General features: G+C 42.6%; 1 protein-coding gene across 5 annotated transcripts in view; it reads left to right on the top strand.

The window, feature by feature from the left end:
- Window positions 1–23,420, top strand: part of LOC140714904 (inactive rhomboid protein 2-like) — a 95,599-nt gene that overhangs the window by 60,643 nt on the left and 11,536 nt on the right. For 2 of the 5 annotated variants that reach the window (XM_073026576.1, XM_073026573.1), the window contains exon 13: window positions 5,061–5,155. The exons of 1 other annotated variant lie outside the window; for it this stretch is intronic. In XM_073026576.1, coding sequence (XP_072882677.1) covers window positions 5,061–5,155 — 95 coding nt within the window. Of the gene's footprint in view, window positions 1–5,060; window positions 5,231–23,420 lie in introns of all 5 variants that reach the window. 2 more of the 5 variants (XM_073026575.1, XM_073026572.1) reach the window with 1 other exon arrangement.

Below are 23,420 nucleotides of genomic sequence, written 5' to 3'. Positions count from 1 at the left end.
GAGTTCATCTACTTTCTTCCAAATGCTACACACATTTATCCTGGTTCCCACTGCCACATTAGCTGAAGCCACTCCCAACAGCTCTAGTAAACTTACCTGCAAGAATATTGGTCCCTCTCAGATTCAAGTGCAACCCATCCCTTTCATAGATGGTCACAGCTGCCTGGAAGAGGTCCCAATTATCCGTAAATCTGAATTCCCTGACCCCTGCTCCAATTCTTCAATTACACATTTATCCGTCACCTCACTGTTGAATGGCACAGGCAGCAATCCTGAGATTACTACCCTTGAGGTTCTGCTTCTCAGCTTCCTTCCTAACTCCCTGTATTCTTTTGTCAGAGCCTCCTCCATTTTTCTACCTATGTCCTTGGTACCAATATATACCATGACTTCTGGCTGTTTACCCGCCCTTTTCAGGATATTGTGGATGTATCCAGAAGCATCTCAGACCCTGGCACCTGGGAGGCAAACTGCAATCTGTGTTTCCTTTTTGCGTCCACAGAATCACCCATCTGTCCCCTTGACTATAGATTCCCATATTACTGCTGCCATCCTCTTCTGTTCCCTACACTTCTGAGCTACAGGGCCAGACTCAGTGCCAGAGGCATGGCCACTGCTGCTTCCCCCAGATGGGCTGTCTCCTCCAACACTACTCAAAATGGAGTGCTTATTGTTGAAGGGGCTGGCCACAGTGGTGCTCTCCACTATCTGATGTTTTCCCTGCCCTCTCCTGACAGTCACCTATTTATCTGTGTCCTGTAGCCTTGGGGAGACTACCTCCCAGTAACTTATGTCTGTCACTGCTTCACTGACTCTAACAAGCCAAAGGTCATTGAGCTGCAGCTCCAGTTCCCCAACATGGTCTCTAAGGAGCTGTATCTCGATGTGCCTGCCACAGATGTGGCTATCGGGGAGGCTGGGAGTCTCCTGAAATTCCCACATCTGACACCTGGAACGGAATACTGGCTCTGTAGACATATGCCCTATTTTCTCTAGAGTTAAATAAGAAATAAGGAACAAACTTACCTGGTCTCCATCTGTTCTTGCCAAAGCCTTACTACTCTGATTCAAGACCACTTAAAAGACGACTGGTCCCACAATCGGCTCCACTAGGTGGTACCTCTCTTTTATATAGACTGGGTTTTTAAAAGAAATATTCCAATCAACAACTCCTGTTGAAAAACTTGCTGCTTTTTCAAGCTCTTTGTTGGACTTGTGCAGGAACGTTCCTGTTGTGTCTGCGCAGTACTCCAATCATTGAACACCTCAGTTCTGAGCTCTTTCCAACTGGAATTAATTTTTCCAGCACTTGAGAAGGCAACAAGGAAGTAGTTGAATTGTTCACACCCTATGTACAATATGAGAAGATAGGCCGGGGAGGGGAGTGGTAGGTGGCATTTTCCTATGTACAATATGAGAAGGTAGGCCGGGGAGGGGAGTGGTCGGTGGCATTTTCCTATGTACAATATGAGAAGGTAGGCCGGGGAGGGGAGTGGTCGGTGGCATTTTCCTATGTACAATATGAGAAGGTAGGCCGGGGAGGGGAGTGGTCGGTGGCATTTTCCTATGTACAATATGAGAAGGTAGGCCGGGGAGGGGAGTGGTCGGTGGCATTTTCCTATGTACAATATGAGAAGATAGGCCGGGGAGGGGAGTGGTCGGTGGCATTTTCCTATGTACAATATGAGAAGGTAGGCCGGGGAGGGGAGTGGTCGGTGGCATTTTCCCATGTACAATATGAGAAGGTAGGCCAGGGAGGGGAGTGGTCGGTGGCATTTTCCTATGTACAATATGAGAAGGTAGGCCGGGGAGGGGAGTGGTCGGTGGCATTTTCCTATGTACAATATGAGAAGGTAGGCCGGGGAGGGGAGTGGTCGGTGGCATTTTCCTATGTACAATATGAGAAGGTAGGCCGGGGAGGGAAGTGGTCGGTGGCATTTTCCTATGTACAATATGAGAAGGTAGGCCGGGGAGGGGAGTGGTCGGTGGCATTTTCCTATGTACAATATGAGAAGGTAGGCCGGGGAGGGGAGTGGTCGGTGGCATTTTCCTATGTACAATATGAGAAGGTAGGCCGGGGAGGGGAGTGGTCGGTGGCATTTTCCTATGTACAATATGAGAAGGTAGGCCAGGGAGGGGAGTGGTCGGTGGCATTTTCCTATGTACAATATGAGAAGATAGGCCGGGGAGGGGAGTGGTCGGTGGCATTTTCCTATGTACAATATGAGAAGGTAGGCCGGGGAGGGGAGTGGTCGGTGGCATTTTCCTATGTACAATATGAGAAGGTAGGCTGGGGATGGTGTCGAGTGCTCAGTGGGATCTACCCATATACAATATGAGAAGGTAGGGTTAGGGAAGGGTAAGGGAAGTGGTTGGTGGGATCTTCCTATGTACAATATGAGAAGTTGTGTTGGGGAGGGGTAGAATGGTTGGTGGGCTATTCCAAGTACAAGATCAGTGAATGGGAGCGGGAGATGAGGCAACTTCTCACAGGTCCACAGCTGAAGATTTAAAAAGGTAGTGTTTCGTGGCAAAGTTGGACTGTGCCCAATCAGTGAACAGAATTCATAAGAAAGGCCAAATAAAAATAAGGCAGGTGCAGGTGGAGTGGCCATTGTGTGAGTGGGGAAGCTTTGGTTTTGGCTCATCAAATTTTGGCGAAGTAGTCATCCCTAGGCTACAGGGTGATTGTCGTGAGAAGGAATAGTTGTCAGTGCAGAGTACCCCTATGGCCATTTCCCTTAATAATAAGTATACCATTTTGGATACTGCTGAGGGGGACAATGTACCAGGGATGAGCCACAGTGACTGGGTGTCTGTCACTGAGTGTGATGCCTTGGCTCAAAAGAGAACAACCTGCTCTTGTCAAGAGTAAATTAGATCTGCTAATTTTTTAAACCCATTTTTCCAGCTGGATCAGATCCTGCTGCAAACTTTGATAGTCTTCCTTGCTATCCTTAATGCCCTCAAACTTGGTGTCATCTGTAAATTTGCTGATCCAGCCTGCCACATTATCATTTAAGTGATTAATGTAACATAGAAACATAGAAAACCTACAGCACACTACAGGCCCTTCGGTCCACAAAGTTGTGCCAAATATGTCCCTACCTTAGAAATTACTAGGCTTACCTATAGCCCTCTATTTTTCTAAGCTCCAAGTACCTATCCAAAAGTCTCTTAAAAGACCCTATCATATCCATCTCCACCACCATTGCCGGCACCCATTCCACGCACTTACCACTCTCTGAGTAAAAAAACACCCCTGACATCTCCTCTGTACCTACTCCCCAGCACCTTAAACCTGTGTCCTCTTGTGGCAACCATTTCAGCCCTGGGAAAAAGCCGCTGACTATCCTCAAGATCAATGCCTCGCATCATCTTATACACCTCTAGCAGGTCACCTCTCATCCTCTGTCGCTCCAAGGAGAAAAGGTCGAGTTCACTCAAGCTATTCTCATAAGGCATGCTCCCCAATCCAGGCAACATCCTTGTAAATCTCCTCTGCACCCTTTCTATAGCTTCCACATCTTCCTGTAATGAGGCGACCAGAACTGAGCACAGTACTCCAAGTGGGGTCTGACCAGGGTCCTATATAGCTGCAACATTACCTCTCAGCTCCTAAATTCAATTCCACAATTGATGAAGGCCAATACACCATAAGCCTTCTTAACCACAGAGTCAACCTGCGCAGCTGCTTTGAGCGTCCTATGGACTCGGACCCCAAGATTCCTCTGATCCTCCACACCGCCAAGACATTTACCATTAATACTGTATTCTGCCATTGTATTTGACTTACCAAAATGAACCACTTCATACTTATCTGGGTTGAACTCCATCTGACACTTCTCAGCCCAGTTTTACATCCTATCAATGTCCTGCTGTAACCTCTGACAGCCCTCCACACTATCCACAACACCTCCAACCTTTGTGTTATCAGCAAGCTTACTAACCCATCCCTCCACTTCCTCATCCAGGTCATTTATAAAAGTCACGAAGAGTAAGGGTCCCAGAACAGATCCCTGAGGCACACCACTGGTCACCGACCTCCATGCAGAATATGAACCGTCTACAACCACACTTTGCCTTGTGTGGGCAAGCCAGTTCTGGATCCACAAAACAATGTCCCCTTGGATCCCATGTCTCCTTACTTTCTCAATAAGTCTTGCATGGGGTACCTTGTTATAGATGATAAACAAGATGGATCCCTACGGCACAGCACTAGTCACAGACCTCCTGTCAGATTGACAACCATCTACTGCCGCCCTCTGGCTTTTCTGCAAAGCCAACATTGAATGCAGTTTACTATGCTATCCTCAGTGCCTAGCTACTGAACCTTCTGGAGCAGTCTGCCATGTGGGACTATGTCAAAGGGCTTGCTGAAGTCCACATAGGCAATGTCCACCACCTTTGTTGTTACCTCCGTCACCTCCTTTGGCAGTGTATTCCATTTACCAACTACTCGGCATGAAATTTTCGCCCTTGGATCCCCTTTAAATCTCTTTTCTCTCATCTTAAACCTCTGCTCTGTAGCCTTAGACTCCCTGATGTGGGAACAGTGTCTGGCTGTCCTCCCTGTTTCTGCCTCTGTTTCCTGCAGTGTATTAACCAAAACCACGCACAGAAATCTGAGTGCAGCTTAAGTAACATTTTGTAAAACTATGACTTGATGTAACAGGTTGTGACAGATTGTAGGAAACATTTTTACAGCAGTTCTGTTTCAGTGCAGAGGTTTAATAAGTGAGAGTTTCAGGAAGCATCTGAGGAGGTACTTGGCTCCCCCAGAGGATGGCTGGAATCTGGAATACACTGCTTGAGGGGATGGTAGATGCAGACACTTTCACATTTAAGAAGTGTTTCAGACAGTACTTGAAGCATCGAGGCAGAGAAGGATTGAGACCAAATGCTGGGGAAGAGCTCATGTGGGTGAGTAATTGTAGGCATTGGGGTGATGGGCCAAAGGGACAGTTTCTATGTTCTGTGATTCTGTAAGGCTGAAATGTTGGTGAGTTTCAGTTTGGAGATGAATTTGAACCAGAGATGAATTAACTCTGTTTGTGCAGATTTGTACCTTCCAATCACAGAGGAACCATACCGGACTCAAACACATGGACTGTGCCATCAAAGGGAGGCCCTGCTGTATCGGCACAAAGGGAAGGTGGGTGGTTCTCCTCCAGAGAGTTGTTTCCACTGGTTTCTCACTGAATACATTGTCCACACAAGGTGTTGTTTGGTGAGTAAAGGACTTCCATGAGGTAAAGACAATTGCTTCACTTAATATTTCAAAAAATAATTGAGTTAAATTAAATAAATTAAATTGAGGTAGGTTTGACAGCCAGGTAGTATGTTGTGATTGCAGTACAATTGTTGTAGTTAATGGAGGCCAATGTGGTGACATCATCTACAGACTGCTTCTGGAGCTAGAGGATATTCAGCTAAGCAAAAGTCAAACACTACAAAGCACCATGAAGAAGAATGTTACCTGGTCACTTGATTCCAAGCAGCAGTCACACTCCTTCAATTAGACACTGCAGGATTAGTCAGTCAGGAGAGAGAGCGGAGTATCACAGTGCTTGTTCTGGTCACTACACTGTAGGAGAGATATGGGCGCATGGGAGACAGCATATGTTGGAGCCTGCAATCAGATTCAGATTCAGTTTATCGTCATTTATAAACCACAAATATAATGCTGTTAAAAAATGAGACAACGTTCTCCGGAATGATATCACGAAAAAGCACAAAACAGACCACACAAGAAAAACCACATAACGTTTGGTAATCCCCAATCTAGAGTCCGGAGAGACTGCTGCGTATCGATATTGCACTACCATCTTAGCACGTTCCCCAGAAAGGAACTACAAACCCATCAGACAAACCTAAAGCTACAAGACATACACAAAACCACATAGTTACATATAGTTATAGTTAACATATAGTTTCTTTTTTTTTCTTTTCAAATCTTTTTATTAATTTTAAGAAAAACATAAGTAAAATATGAGTACAAAACATTTGAGAGTACACAATTAATAGATTAATTAAACAATCAGATATGTATTAATCAATATATAAAGTCTCCCAAACTCATAGTATTAATGTAAAGGAATTAAGAAAAAGAGAAAAAGGAGAAACCCCCCCCCAAAAAAACTAAGAAAATTAAAAAAAAACTAATAAAAAAAAACTAACCAACATGGGCTATTGCATAATGTTAAATACATACAGTAGTGCCGATGACTCCGAACCTCCATCCATACAATTCAGGATAGTAACAGTAAGGTTCAGGATCAGACCATTTAATTCATATGAAAATGTTGAATAAATGGTCTCCAAGTTTCCTCAAATTTAACTCAAGAATCAAAAACCACACTTCTAATTTTTTTCTAAACTCAAACAGGAAATAGTTTGAGAAAACCACTGAAATACAGTTGGAGGGTTAATTTCTTTCCAATTCAGTAAAATAGATCTTCTAGCCATTAATGTAACAAATGCAATCATTCATTGGGATGAAGCGGATAAACGCTTATTATCTATCATTGGTAGACCAAAAATTGCGGTAAAAGGATGTGGTTGGAAATTAATATTTAAAACTCTTGAAATAATATTAAAAATATCTTTCCAATAGTTTTGTAAACAAGGACAAGACCAAAACATATGGGTCAATGAAGCAACATCAGATTGACATCTATCACAGGTTGGATTAACATAAGAATAAAATCGAGCAAGTTTATCTTTAGACATGTGAGCTCTATGTACAACCTTAAATTGTATTAGAGCATGTTTAGCACAGATAGAGGATGTTTACCAATGATAAAATTTTTTAACATATAGTTTCAACAGTGCAGACAATACCATAATTGATAAAAGACTAACTGACAAAGACCACATAATTATAACACATAGTTTCAAAAGTGCAAAGCAATACCGTAATCTGATAAAGAGCAGTCCATGCACGGTTTAAAAGAAAGTCTCGAAGTTCTATCGTCTGACGCAGACAGTAGAAGGAAGAAAAACTCTTCCTGCCATGAACCTCCAGCGCTGCAGCTTGCCGAGACAGCAGTTTGGGAGCTCCGACCACAGCCAACTCCGAGTCCATCCAAAAACTTCAAGCCTCCAACCAGCCCTCCGACACCGAGCACCGAGCACCATCTCTGCCGAACGCTTCCACCCCGGCACCAGCCGCCAAGCAACAGGAAAAGCCGAGGATTCGGGGCCTTCCTCCCGAAGATTTCTTCGATCGCACAGTAGCAGCAGCAGCGAAACAGGCATTTCAAAAGTTCCACCAGATGTTCCTCCGTGCTTCACACGTCCGTCTCCATCAAATCAGGATTGTACACGGCCCCTACTTACAGATAACAGATATTCATTCCTGGAGTGGCCACTGTGCGCAGCGTCGCGCCGCCATCTTGAAGACATCAAATCCAAACTCAGTGGTCAGGCAGCATCTGTGAAAGGAAATGGACAGTTAATGTTTTGGGTGCAGACCTTCAACAGGTGTTTGTAGTGACAGTGCCGAAATGGCAGTAGAGGAGTTTCACAAGGATGTTCCTTGGGACACAGCCATTCAGTTATTTAGTGAGACTAGAGAAGTTCTCCTTGGAGCAGAGAGGCACATGATTAAGGCAGGGATATAGATATAGTAAACTGCAGAAAACTTATCAGAACATTTAGGATGAGGGGTAAGAGGTGTAGTGAGGGTATGAAGGGTACCTTCTTCCCTTGGAGAGGGATGAGAACATGGAACACACTGCTGGGGACAGTGGGGGACAGAGTCACTGACAGCATTGAAGAAGTGTTTATACAAACACTGAAATTGCCCAGGTATGGTAGGCAAGTGTTGGTGGGAAGGATTCATATGGTTGGATGTCCACTGGTCAGCATGGGCATGGTGGGCCGATGGCCTGTTTACATGATATATAACTATGTCATGTACATGTTCCTTGAGGGTACAAAAACCCTCAAGGATTCTGAATGAAGCAGATTTGGATATCCAGAAGGACGTTTTGAATTGTTCCACTCCGTATAAAATTTATCCAACATGTATATGGCTCTTTCCTCTTCCAGCTTGGCATTTTGAGAGCAGGGGACCAATAGACAACAGCACTCTAGTATTGGGAGAGGCAGCGCACACTGAGGAAATGTGTGCAGAAGTAGTGGAGGGTCAGGATGATCAGATACTGTTGTCTGAAGCTGTGGATATCCTGGGCTAGAGGAGTGGGAGGATAAAGATTTTTGGTGTCCTTCCTGTGGGAACTGATGAATTCAAGATGATACAGGAGGGAACACGAGGAAATCTGCAGATGCTGGAAATTCAAACAACAACACACACAAAATGCTGGTGGAACACAGCAGGCCAGGCAGCATCTATAGGGAGAAGCGCTGTCGATGTTTCGGGCCGAGACCCTTCATCAGGACTAACCAAAAGGAAAGATAGTAAGAGTGGGGGCAGTCAAACTAACCAAGAGATCCATGTAGAAATTTGCATTGGATCAATTAAGTCAAAGAGTTGAAAGTACAGATCAGAGATCAGTGTGGCAGAAATGTGTTTTAACTCCTGGGACAGTGGGGAGAGAGGAAGCTATCCACTTGCAAGGTCTCAACCTGACACATTGACAATTCCTTCTCCCTCAGATGCTGCTTGGCCCACTGCATTTGATTTTTCTCCAGATTCCAGCATCTACAGTCTCTTGTGACCCTGTTGTTCCATTGGGATTGACTACATGCATCAGGCTTAGACCATAAGACATCAGAGCAGAATTAAGCCATTCAGCTCATTGAATCTGCTCCGCCATTTCATCATGACTGATCTTGAATTCCATTCAACCCCATACACCTGTCCTCTCACCATATCTCTTGATGCCCCAACCAATCAGTAATCTATCAACTTCCACTTTAAATATCCCCATGGACTTGGCCTCCACCACAGATTGTGGCAGAGCATTCAACCAGATTCACCAGTCTTTGGCTTAAAAAAATCCTCCTTCCTTCTGTTCTAAAAAGTTGCCCCTAAGTTTTGAGGCTGTGCCCTCTAGTTCTGGAGGGGATTCGTGGGGATTCCCTAACAGAGGGAATATTGTCTCCACATCCACCCTATCTAGTTCTTTCAACATTTGGTAGGTTTCAATGAAATTCCCACGCATTGTTCTAAATTCTAGTGACTGCAGGCCAAAGCTGCCAAACGCTGCTCTTATGTTAATCCTTTCATTCCCGGAATCATCCTTGTGAAACTGCTCTGGACTCGCTCTAATGATAATACACCCTTTCTGAGATAAGGGACGCAAAACTGCTGACAATACTCCAAGTGCAGCCTGATGAATGTCTTATAAAGGTTCAGCATTTTTTCCTTGTTTTTATATTCTATTCTCCTTGAAATAAATGCCAACATTGCATTTGCTGCCTTTACCAGAGACTCAACCTGTGAACTAACCTTCTGGGAGTCTTGCACGATGACTCCAAAGTCCCTTTGCATCTCTGATATTTGAATTTTCTCCTCATTTAGATAATACTCTACAGTATTGTTCCTTTTACCAAAATGCATTATCATGCATTTCCTAACACTGTATTCCATCTGCCACTTTTTTGCCCATTCTTCCAATTTGTTTTAGTCTTGCTACAATCATATTGCTGCCCTAGCGCTACCTACCCCTCCACCTATCTTCATATCATCCACAAACTTTGCCACACAGCCATCAATTCCACTTTCTAAATCTTTGACAAACAGTGTGAAAAGTAGCAGTCCCAAAACTGACCCCTGAGGAACACCACTGGTTACTGACAGCCAACCAGAAAAAGCCCCTTTTATTCCCATTCGCTTCCTACCAGTCAGCCATTCTGCTATCCATGCCAGTATCTTTCCTGTAACGCCATCGGATGTTATCTTGTTAAGCAGCCTTATGTGAGGTACCTTATCAAATGCCTTCTTAAAATCTAAGTAAATGACATCCACTACTTCTCCTTTGTCCACCCTTCTTGTTACTTCCTTGAAGAATTTGAACAATTAATCCTTACTGATGGACTCCCAACACTTTCCTAAACACTGAGTTTAGGTTAACTGGCCTATAGTTTCCTCTCTTTTTGCTTTCCTCCCTTCTTAAAGAGGGAGTGACATTTACAATTTTCCAGTCCTCAGGGACCACACCAGAATCAAGTGATTCTTGAAAGGTCATGACCAATGCATCCGCATCTCTTCAGCAATCTCATTCAGGACTCTGGGATGTAGTCCATCTGACCCAGGTGACTTACCTACCTTCAGACCTTTTTGTTTGCCTAGCACAGACCTCTGGCACATGGCTAGCGTCTTCCACAGTGAAGACTGATGTAAGGTACCCCTTAAGTTTGTCTGCCATTTCTCTGTTCCCCATCACTACCTCAACAGCATCATTTTCCAGTGGTCTAATATCAACTCTCGTATCTCTTTTACTCTTTATGTAACTGAAAAAACTTTTATAGTATTCTGCTGTACTTTATTAGCTAGTTTACTATCATATTTCATCTTTTCCCTTCTTATAGCTTTTTTAGTTGCCTTTTGTTGGATTTTAAAAGCTTCCTAATTGTCCAACTTCCCACTTACTTTGGCTATCTTATATGCCCGTTCCTTGGCCTTTATGCAGTCCTTGACTTCATCATCAGCCATGGCTGCCTTGCCCTGCCATTTGAGAACAACTTCTTTTATGGGACATGTCTATCCTGTGCCATGTGAACTATTTCCAGAAACTTCAGCCATCTCTGCTCTGCCGACACCCCTGCCAGTATCCTCTTCCAATCCACCTGGACAAGCTCCTCTCTTGTGCCTCTGTAATTCCCTTTATTACATTGCAATACTGATACATGTGACTTATGCTTCTCCCTCTCAAATTGCATTATGAATTCAATCCTATTATCACTGCCTCCTTAGGGTTCTTTACCTTAAGCTTCCTAATAAAGTCTGGGCTTGGTTCAGTGTGCCAGAATACTGAATAAGTAAGACTGGAGATGAGCTTTAAACTAAACAGTCAAAGGTAGGTTCTGGTGAAGGGAAAAATATGCTTCTCGCATCTCCTTTAAACTTAGCCCATCCCACCTTCAATGCATGCCTACTGGTTTTAGACATTTTAACACTGGAAAAAAAACACACTGGCTCTTTGTATCTATACTTTGCATAATTTTATAAGCCTCTATCAGATCTCCTCTCAGCCAGAGAAAATAACCCAAGTTTGTCCAACCTCTCATCACAGCTCGTGTCCTCTAATGCAGACAGCATCCTGGTAAAACACTTCTGCACCTTCTTCAAAGCCTCAACATACTTCCTGTAACAGGGTGACCAGAACGGAACACGTTGAATGTTCTTGACAACTGAGTTCTTCCAACAGCTGTGTTTTGTCACAGGGTCAGTGAATCAATGTGCTAATCATTTTAATTCCATGTCCCATTCCCATTCTGATATGTCTATCCATGGCCTCCTCTATTGTCAAAATGAATCCAAACTCAGGTTGGAGGAACAACACCTTATATACCGGCTGGATAGCCTCCAACCTGATGGCATGAACATTGACTTCTCTAACTTCCGTTAATGCCCCTCCTCCCCTTCTTACCCCATCCCTGACATATTTAGTTGTTTGCCTGTTCTCCATCTCCCTCTGGTGCTCCCCCCCCCCTTTCTTTCTCCTGAGGCCTCCCGTCCCATGATCCTTTCCCTTCTCCAGCTCTGTATCACTTTCACCAATCACCTTTGCAGCTCTTAGCTTCATCCCATCCCCTCCGGTCTACTCCTATCATTTCGCATTTCCCCCTCCCCCCTCTACTTTCAAATCTCTTACTATCTTTCCTTTCGGTTAGTCCTGATGAAGGGTCTCGGCCCGAAATGTCAACATCGCTTCTCCCTATAGATGCTGCCTAGCCTGCTGTGTTCTACCAGCATCTTGTGTGTGTTGTTGTTTTAAAATGCCATCCTTACGGAGAGATGGTGGGTGAAAAAACAGCCATGATTGAATGGCCAAATTCTGCTTCTGGTATGTCGTTTACAGCAAAGTACATCGCTTTGAAACATTAGAGCAGGAATATGGTCGAGTTGCAGCCAAAAGTAGAAAGCAATGACAGTGTCAATCAGAGAAACAGTCAGCCACAGCACTGAGAACACACAATACTATTGACGAGAAGTATAAAGATGAGTGATCTTCCATGGATATTTTTAACATTGTCCAGAGTCATTGTGGGACTGAGACAGGAAACATTGTGAAAGGGAACAGCAAAATGGCAAAATAAGGAAATGGAGCTGAAACTGGATGAACTCTGGATCAATTCGGAGGCTGAGGGATTGATCAACAGATGATACTGGGAGATATTTACACCCAAGGAGCAGGACATAGATAACTGGGTGACCGTCAAGAGGAGGAAAGTGGATGGCATGTGTTGTAAAATTTTTTTAACTTGGCAACAGCAGTTCGATGCAATACATAATATAGAAGATAAGTAAATAAATAAAATGAAATAGATCAGTAAGTAAATCAATTACAGTATATGTATATTGAATAGATTAAAAATCATGCAAAAAACAGAAATATATTAAAAAGTGAGGTAGTGTCCAAGGGTTCAATGTCCATTCAGAAATTGGATGACAGAGGGGAAGAAGCTGTTCCTGAATCACTGAGTGTGTGCCTTCAGGCTTCTGTACCTCCTACCTGATGGTAACAGCGAGAAAAGGGCTTGCCCTGGGTGCTGGAGATCCTTAATAATGGATGCTGCCTTTCTGAGACACTGCTCCTTGAAGGTGTCCTGGGTACTTTGTAGGCCCGTACCCAAGATGGAACCAACCCAAGATAGTGTTGCATTTTGGAAGGACAGATCAAGGTAGGACATACACAGTAAATGGTAGGGCACTGAGGAGTGTGGAGGAACAAAAGGATCTGGGAGTTCAGATACGTAATTCCTTGAAAGTGGCGTCACAGGTAGACAGGGTTGTGAAAAAGGTGTTTGGCATCCTGGCATTCATACATCAAAGTATTGAGTATAGGAGTTGGGATGTTATGATGAGGTTGCTTAAGACATTGATGAGGCCAAATTTGGAGTATTGTGTGCAGTTCTGGTCACCTAACTATAGGAAGGATATCAGTAAGATTGAAAGAGTGCAGAGAAGATTTACCAGGATGTTGCCAGGTCTTCAGGAGTTGAGTTACAGGGAAAGATTGAACAGGTTAGGACTTTATTCCTTGGAGCATAGAAGAATGAGGGGGTATTTGATAGAGGTTTACAAAATTATGATGGGTATAGACAGAGTAAATGTGAGTAGGCTCTTTCCACTTAGATTAGGAGAGGTAAATACGAGAGGACATGGCTTTAGGGTGAAAGGGGAAAAGTTTAGGGGGAACTTCACTCAGAGAGTGGTGGGAGTGTGGAACGAGCTGCCATCTGACGTGGTAAATGCGGGCTCACTCTTAAGTTTTAAGAATAAATTGGATAGATACATGGGTAGGAGAGGTCTAGAGGGTTATGGACTGAGTGCAGGTCAATGGGACTAGTGGAATAAAGGTTTGGCACAGATTAGAAGGGCCAAATGGCCAGTTTTCTGTGCTGTAGTGTTCTATGGTTCTAACTAAATTTACAAACCTCTGCAGCTTCTTTCGGTCCTGTGCAGTAGCACCCCCCACCCATAACAGACAGTGATGCAGCCTGTTAGAATGCTCTCCACGGTACATCTACAGAAGTTTTTGAGTGTGTTTGTTGACATACCAAATCTTTTCAAACTCCTAATGTAGTATAGTCGCTATCTTGCCTTCTTTATAACTGCATCGATATGTTGGGAGCAGGTTAGGTCCACAGAGATCTTGACACCCAGAACTTGAAACTGCTCACTCTCTCCACTTCTGATCCCTCTGTGAGGATTGGTGTGTGTTCCTTTGTTTTACCCTTCTTGAAGTCCAAATCAGGTCTTTCATCTTACTGATGTTGAGTGCAAGGTTGTTGCTGAAACACCACTCCACTAGTTGGCATATCTCACTCCTGTATGCCCTCTTGTCTCCATCTGAGATTCTACCAACAATGGTTGTATCATTGAAAATTTATAGATGCTATTTGAGCTATGCCTAGCCACACAGTCATGGGTATAGAGAGAGTGGAGCAATGGGCTAAGCACACACCCTTGAGGTGCATCAGTGTTGATCGTCAGCGAGGAGGAGATATTATCACCAATCTACACATATTGTGGTCTTCCGGTTAGGAAGTCAAGGATCCATTTACAGAGGGAGATACAGAGGCCCATGTTCTGTAACTTCTCAATCAGGAATGTGGGAAAGATGGTGTTAAATTCTGAGTTATAATCAATGAACAAAATCCTGACATAAGTGTTTGTATTCTCCAGGTGGACTAAGGCAGTGTGAAGAGCCATTGAGATTGTGTCTGCCATTGACCTATTGTGGTGATAAGCAAATTGCAATGGGTCCAGATCCTTGCTGAGGCAGGAGTTCAGTCTGGTCATGATCAACCTCTTAAAGCATTTCATTACTGTAGATGTGAGTGCTACCGGATGATAATCATTAAGGCAGCTCACATTATTCTTCTTAGGCACTGGTATAATTGTTGCCTTTTTGAAGTGAGTGGAACATCTGCCTGTAGCAGTGAGAGGTTGAAAATATCCTTGAATACTCCTGCCAGTTGGGTGGCACAAGCTTTCAGAGCCTTTCCAGGTACTCCATTGGGACCTTCCACCTTGCAAGCATTCACCCTCTTTAAAGACAGCCTAACATCAGCCTCCAAGACAGAGATCACAGGGTTACCAGGTGCAGCAGGGATCTTCACAGCTGTAGTTATATTCTCCCCTTCAAAGTGGGCATAGAGGACGTTGAGTTCATCTGGTAGTGAAGCATCACTGCCATTCATGCTATTGGGTTTTACTTCGTAGGAAGTAATGTCTTGAAAACCCTGCCAGAGTTATCGTACATCCGATGCCACCTCCAAACTCGTTCGAAATTGTCTCTTTGCCCTTGAAATAGCCCTCCTCAAATTGTACCTGATTTTCTGGTACAGACCTGGGTTGCCAGACTTAAATGCCACAGATCTAACCTCCAGCAGACATACCCCTTGGTTCATCCACAGCTTTTGGTTTCCACTGAGGTTGTGTGGGACTAAATCCAGACATCCAAAGGTCATGGTATAAGGGTGAAACATGAAAAGTTTAAGGGGAACATGAGGGAGACTACTTCATTCAGAGGGTCCTGAGAGTGTGGAACAAGCTGCCAGCATTTTGTACATGCAAGCTCGATTTCAACATTTAAGAGAAGCCTGGATAGGTACATGGATGGTAGGGGTCAGGAGGGCTATGGTCCCGGTGCAAGTTGATGGGCATAGACAGTTTAAATGGTTTCAACATGGCCTAGATGGGCCAAAGGGCCTGTTTTATGTTGTACCTCTCTATGACTCTAAAGGCTCTAAGAATAAGCCAGGAAATTATAAACTAGTGAGCCTGACATCAGTAGTGGGGTAGTTACTGGAAGGTATTATAAGGGACCCAATATATGAGTATCTCAATAGATTCAGGAAAGTCAATATGGCTTCATGTGTGATGGGTCTTGTCTAATCAATCATAGAGAGTTTGTCAAGGAAGTTGTGAGCAAAGTAGATGAAGGCAAGACAGTGGGTGTTGTTTATGTGGGCACTTGACAAGGTCCCACATGGAAGGTTGGTCAAGAAGGTTCAGTTGCTCAGCATTCAAGATGGGGTAGTAAATTGGATTAGACATTGGCTTTGTGGGAGAAGCCAGAGAGTGGTAGTAGATGCTTGCCTCTCTGACTGGAGGCCTGGGACTAGTCCTGTGCCGCAGGGTTCAGTGCTGTGTCCTTTGTTGTTTGTCATCTATATCAACAATCTAGATGACATTGTCGTTAAGTAGATCAGCAAATTTGTGGATGACATCAAGATTGGGGGTATAGTGGACAGTGAGGAAGGCTATCGAGGCCTGCAGAGGGATCTGGACCAGCTGGAAAAATGAGCTGAAAAATGGCAGATCGAATTTAATGCAGACAAGTGTGAGGTGTTGCACTTCAGTAGGACTAACCAGGGTAGGTCTTCCACAGTGAACGGTAGGGCACTGAGGAGTGTGTTAGAAAAAAGGGATCTGGGAATACAGGTCCATCATTCATTGAAAGTGGTGTCATAGGTAGACAGGGTCATAAAGAAATCATTTGGCACATTGGCCTTCATGAATCAAAGTATTTAGTACGGAGTTGGGGTGTTATGTTGAAGTTGTATAAGATGTTGGTGAGGTCTAATTTGGAGTGTTATGAGCAGCTTTGTTCACCTACCCACAGGTAAGATATAAATAAGATTGAAAGAGTGCAAAAAATATTACAAGGATGTTGCCAGGACTTGAGGACCTGAGCTTAGGGGGTGATTGAATAGGTTATAACTTTATTCCCTGGAACATGGGAGAATGAGGGGAGATTTGTTAGAGGTATACAAAATTATGAGGGGTATAGATAGGATGAATGCTAGCAGGCTTTTCCCACTGAGGTTTGGTGAGACTACTTTACTTTATTGACACCAAGCAATTGATACTAGAGCGTACAATCATCATAGCAATATTTGATTCTGCGCTTCGCGCTCCCTGGAGTACAAATTGAAGTAAATATAATAAAAATTTAAATTATAAATCATAATTAGAAAATAGAAAAGGGAAAGTAAGGTAGTGCAAGTCAGGTCCGGATATTTGGAAGGTACGGCCCAGATCCGGGTCAGGACATTTGAATAAATACATGGAGAGGAGGGGTTTGGAGGGCTATGGTCCAGGTGGGACTAGGCAGATTAATGGGTCAGCATGGACCAGACGGGCTGAAGGGACAGTTTCTGTGCTGTAATGTTCTATGATTCGATGACAATAATTAAACCAAATCTTGCACCTGCCCTCACAGCAAATAACACAGAAATCTTCCCCTAAATTGTGGAGGGCCTGAAGTCTGGAATAAGTAAGGAGCTGGAAGACATCAGCACTAATTTAAACCAAGTATTGGAGATATTAATTGGTTAAATAACAAATAAAAGTCTTGGATCCCAATGAACTGCACTCCAAGGGTTAGAAGGAGATGGCTATGGAGATGCCATGTATTCTAAATACCATGTATTCGAAAATAGCTTCTCTGGACTGGAAGGTGGCAAATGTAATCTCACAATTGAAGGAAGGAGGAAGAAAGAAAACAAGGAATAACAGTTCAGTAACCCTGACACCAGTGGCTGGAAAAATTTGCATTTATTATTAAGGTAATGGTAACAGTGCAGTTTAAAAAAAGAGTTGAGCAGATTCAACATTGAAGTATGAAAAAGAAGTCTACTAGAGATATTTTTGAGTTTGCAACAAGCCAGGCAGATGAGGGTGAATGGGTGTGATTAAACATTTTGAAGGCCTTTCAGGTGTCACTTGAGGCTGCTGAATGAAGCTAGAACATGAAACTGGGTGGTATATTGGCATGGACTGAGGATTATTAAAAGGCAGAGAGTAGGAAGAGATTTTTCATTTGGGAGTCTGTGACTCATGTCCAACAGGAAGAATGCTGCTGACCTTGCTGTCCACAATTTATATCAATAATTTGGAGAGGAGGGGATCAAATGTAATATATCTAGTTTTGCTGATGATATAAAGCTTGATGACAGTAGGGTGTGTGCATGCATTAAAATGAATGGACAGATTTATAAGATTTTAGTAGGTAGAGCATCCATCTTACTCCTGGACCTGTTGTAACTGTGGTCTCACCAACTTTGATTCCTCCCTCTTCACAGTTGATAATATTGAAACTCATAATAGATTCAATTTGCTCGCATCTCAGTCTTCGAATCCCTCAGAGTCAGAGTTGGACTTAAATGTCCCCCCAGATATTGGATCCCCTACCAAAGCAGCCACACCAAACTTTAAAACTAAAGGGAAGTGTCTCAGATCTACAAAGACATGCAACCGGTAGAAGTTTAAGACTTTAAAAATTGTAAACATGAATTGTCAGAGCTTGAGAGCAAAGAAAGCTATTTTTCAAGACTTGATTGATGATGAAAACCCCGATATAATAGTTGGTACTGAGTCATGGCTCAACAACAACATTGTTTCAGGAGAAATCTTTCCCACCTATTTCCAGCTTTTTAGGAAAGACAGGAAATCTAACTCCCGTGGTGCAGTGTTTATTGCAGTGAAAAATACTCACATAGTTACTGAAGAAAATACCCTAGATTCAAATTGTGAAATAAAGTGGATTAGTATTCATGTTAAAGGCCTAAAACTGGTGTATGTTGGAGCATTCTATTGCCCTCCATCATCTGATGTTGATTATTTAAAGGAACTGGGTTTGTCTCTTTCAAAAATCCCTCAATCAGCATCTATTTGGCTTCTTGGAGATTTTAATCTGCCTAGTGTGGATTGGAACAGTAGTATTGTCCACCAAGGGGGCAGTTATGTAGCAGTCAGTAAACTAATGATTGATGTTGTAGCTTATTTTAATTTGACACAAATTGTTAGACATCCTACTAGAGGAAGTAACATACTGGACTTATGTTTTGTGTCAAATCCAGTTTTAGTTGTAAATCATCATGTCACTGCAGGGATTAGCGATCATGATGTTGTTGGGAATGCAGAGCTCACTGTGAAATTAATTAAACCCCTCAAAAGGAAAATATTTTTGTACAGGAAAGCAGATTTTAGTGGAATTGCAAAACTTGTTAGTGATTTCGACCAGTCACTAGCTAAGGAATATCTAGCATCGGTCAGTATTAATATTCTTTGGTCTAACTTCCAAGAGGTCCTTCAAGCAGCAATTGACAAGTGTGTCCCCTCTAAAATGAGCTCTTCCAGGTTCAACTTACCCCATTCAACTCTTAAAGATAGCGGAGTCAAGGGATATGGGGAGAAGGCAGGAGCAGGGTACTGATTGTGGATGATCAGCCATGATCACAGTGAATGGTGGTGCTCACTCGAAAGGCCAAATGGCCTACTCCTGCACCTGCTGTCTATTGTTTATTGCCATGGGTAAACCAGTCCACCCAACGTGTGATACGTAGAAAACAAAGACTCTATAATAAAGCTAGGAAATCCAGTCATAGTGGAGACTGGCAAAAATTCAAATCCTTGTGCTGACTTATTGATAGAAACATCAGGAAAGCTCACTATCAGTATATTAATGAGGTAATGGGTGAGAGCTTAAAGAGTGACAACACCAAACCCTTCTGGAGTTTTATTAAATCTACAAGGCAAGAAGTTTTTTGAATTTCTTCTCTCTCATCCAGGGGCCGCGTTGTATCTCTTGCTGCAAACAAAGCACAAGCACTTAACCAGCAGTTTTGCTCTGTGTTTACAAGGGAAAACGTGAATGAACTCCCCACTTTAGACCCCAGCAATATCCCAGACTTGCCAGATCTCATTCTAACTGTAACAGGGTTAAGAAGCTTCTTGAGGAATTACAGCCCGAGAAAGCACCAGGACCTGATCAAATACCAGGACCTGAAAAAGCACCAGGACCTGATCAAATTCCAGGACCTGATCAAATACCAGGACCTGAAAAAGCACCAGGACCTGATCAAATTCCAGGACCTGATCAAACACCAGGACCTGAGAAAGCACCAGGACCTGATCAAATACCAGCCATGATTCTGAAGAGTTGTGCTTCAGTCTTGCTCCCGTTTTGTAAAAGATATTTCAGAAGTCTATTGATACTGGGACATTACTGGATGATTGGTTGAAAGCGAATGTTGTTCCAATTTATAAGAAGGGCAAGTGCACAAATCCAGGATATTACAGACCGGTTTCACTCACTTCCATCCCTTGTAAAATTCTTGAGCATATTATTCACCGTCACATTATGGACCATCTAGAAAGACACAATGTTCTTACTCACCACCAACATGGATTCCGACAGGACAGATCCTGTGACACACAACTTGCAGGGCTGATCAATGACTTAGCAAAGACCCCTGACAACAGAAGCCGAGCAGTCTTGATCATACTCAACTTCAGCAAGGCATTTGACACGGTCCCCCACCAGTGATTGCTATGTAAGCTTGAACATGTGGGCATTAACAACAGCCTTCTACATTGGTTAAACATGTTCCTTACCAATAGACAGCAATGTGTGCTTCTCGAGGGGGCAGAGTCCCCTGAATCTCTAGTGACATCTGGAGTGCCCCAGGGGACCGTGTTGGGACCCTTACTTTTTCTCATTTACATCAACAACTTGCCAAATATAGTCAAGTCCAAGGTCAGCCTCTTTGCAGATGACTGCATAATCTACTGTGAGATTAAAAAATGACCAAGATGCTCAGCTGCTGCAAAACGGTATTGATTCATTATGTCAATGGGAGACTCAATGGCAACTGTCCTTCAACTCATCTAAATGTTATGCTATGCATGTCAGTCACAAAGTTAAACCAATCAACACGATATATAACATGAAAGGAAAGATTTTTGAACCAGTCACCCACCACCCATATCTTGGTGTTGAAATTAGCAAGGATCTTAACTGGGCATGCCACATCAATCAGATTACAGCCAAAGCAAACAAAATGCTGGGTGTCCTGCAAAGAAACCTCCACTCATGTAGTAAATCTGTCAAGGTCATGGCATACAAGACACTCAGCCATCCAAAGCTTGAGTATTGCGCGACCATATGGGATCCCCATCAAGCTAACAATAAGAAGTCCATCGAAAAAATCCAATGCCATGCTGCTGGCTTTGTGCTAAACATTACAGCAAGAAATCCAGTGTCACCAACATGCTCTCTAACCTTCAATGGGAACCACCTGAAAACCGACGTACTAAATTACAGTTAATCTCCATTTTCAAAGAAGTTCACAACATCACTTCATCAAACATCCAAATTCGTCACAGGGTCAGTTCAACTCGACAGCAAATTGGACCTTACATACTGGAAACCCTTTCATTCAATGAGATTTGCTACCAGTAGTCCCTCTACCCAAGATCAACAAGAGACCTGTGCAGTATTTCTGACGTTAATATTTTTAAAGATAGACTCGATCAAATCAATTTAGGGGATCTAATCAAAAAAGCTCACTTTACAATTTAACTCTCACGCCGTTCATACCGACCGCGCGTTATAACAGCTGTCCGGCAGTGCTTGCACAGTACCAAGCAGAAGCAGAAACAAAGGAAGACCATGGAACTATTCAAAGAAGACATCAAACACCCAACGTGTGAAAAGAACAAATAGCAAAAATGGCAAAAGAACGAATGAATAACACACAGAATATTAAACATTAAACCATAGAGTCCTTGAAATGGTCTAGGAATGTTCAGTTTAGTTCAGTTCAGTTCAGTTTAGTGCTGTATCATTCATTGACTGCAGGCTGCAGGGACAGTCCATGCTGAAACACCCTGAACCAAACTCGCAAAATAGCAATTAAAGAAGAGTAACTGGAAACCAGAAACACATGTAACGTGAACTGCAGAATCCTCGAAGAATGGGTCCAATCCACAAACTGCACCAATCAAACCTTGCTCGAGACCCAAGGCTCCTGCACTTTCCTCCAGCAGCAACGAGTGAGAGGGAGACTGGTCAAACACAGGCTGACAACACTGAATGTTGACTTGTGTCCTGCTCTTAGCCTCATTGATTTCAATCTTGTTCATTGCTTTAATCGGTGAGAACAGCAAGTAACGGATCCAATTCTGGGTCTGTGCTCTGCCGTTAGGTCCCACTGTCCATTCCCAACCTTGTCGACTTCAGGTATTTTATATTCTTATTAATTACAGGCCACAATTGCTTGCAGTTTAGGAGTAGAAGCATACTTAAAGGAAGGTAGCAGTTTTGTAAACTATCTGCAGGATGCTGCCGTTGGTCGCTGGTGCCATTTTGAAAGCATATATAAATCAGTAAAAGTGGACATGGAGGCACACTAAGTAATTAGGATACCAACCAGTATTTGTCTTTACACCAAGTGGATTTGAGTACAAGAGTAAAGAAAGCTCTGGTGAGATTATATCGGAATATTGTGTACAGGATTTATGTCCACACTCTTTCCGAGCTCTGGAAGGGAATAGGAGTGAAGGTTCATCAGATTGATTCCAAAGATGACGGCTTTGTCCTTTCAGCAGAGATTTAGCAGAGCAGTCTTGGACTTCCCTAAGGTTGGAGGAATACAGAAGAAAATGTACAAAATGTAAAGGGATGACAAATGTGTAGGGATGATATTTCATCTGGCTGGGTGCCCGGAACAAGGGGAACACTGACTCAAAATAATGAACAGTTCTGGACAGAGTTAGAATGATAGAGTCACAAAGCCCAGAAAAAGACCATTCACCCCATCTTGCCCATGCCAACCATTAGCATCTATCTTTCAGCATTTGTGTATACACCTCTGTGCCTAGACAATTCAAACATTTAGCTCTTGAATGCTTCAGCATCTCTGCTTCCCCCACTCTGACAGTGCATTCCAGGTATCTTGAATTCTCTTTCAGATACCCTCAAAATCTCCACCTCCTCACCCTCAATCTATATCTGTTAGTTTTCATTGATTTCTGATATGGGAAATAATCTTGTTGTCTGCTATAGCCCACATAATTTTATGTACTACAATCATGTTTCAACTTTCTTTCTGCACTCCATGTAGGATAGACCTAGACTCTCCAATCTTTTTTAAAAAAATTTTTTTATTGAGTTTTCAATGATTACAGAAGAAAAGAATGAAAAATTATCAGCCCTTCCCCCCTCCCCTTAACCCCTCCCCCCTAACATATCCCTATAGAAAGAAAGAAAGAATGCCTGGATATCGGAAGATCCTCACATGCTCCATGGAGTTCATAATAGCTTTAGTATATATATTTCTTTCTTTCCCCAAATAACCAGTAATTTTATCTTCGGAGCACCTATATATTTAGTCCTATCTTTTGTAAATAAGGGCGCCAAATTTTCAGAAATGTTTCATATTTATCTCTTAAATTATAAGTAATTTTTTCAAGTGGAATACAGCTAAAGATTTCGTTCTTCCAACAATCTATACTTAAGTATGAATCCGATTTCCAAGTAACTGCAATAGCCTTTTTGGCTACTGCCAATGCAATTTTTATGAATTCTTTCTGATATTTATTCAATTTGGGTTTCAGTTTTATCCCTTCAATATCACCTAGTAAAAATAATATTGGGTTATGTGGAAGCTGTGTTCCAATAACTTGTTCCAGTAAAACTCTTAAATTTGTCCAAAAAGGTTGAATTTTAAAACGAAACCAAGTAGAATGTAAAAAAGTACCAATTTCTTGATTACATCGGAAGCATTGATCAGATAAATTTGGGTTTAATTTATTTATTTTTGTGGTGTAATATATAATTGATGTAAAAAATTATATTGCACTAATCTTAGCCAGACATTTGTTGTATTTGTCATACTGTCAAGGCATAGTCTTGACCAACTTGTTTCTTCAATTTTAATATTCAAGTCAGTTTCCCATTTTTGTCTTGACTTATAAATTCTTTGTTTAA

This window comes from Hemitrygon akajei, chromosome 22 (genome assembly GCF_048418815.1).
Source record: "Hemitrygon akajei chromosome 22, sHemAka1.3, whole genome shotgun sequence".
Lineage (NCBI taxonomy): Eukaryota > Metazoa > Chordata > Chondrichthyes > Myliobatiformes > Dasyatidae > Hemitrygon > Hemitrygon akajei.
This window is presented reverse-complemented; position numbering and strand designations above follow the sequence as displayed.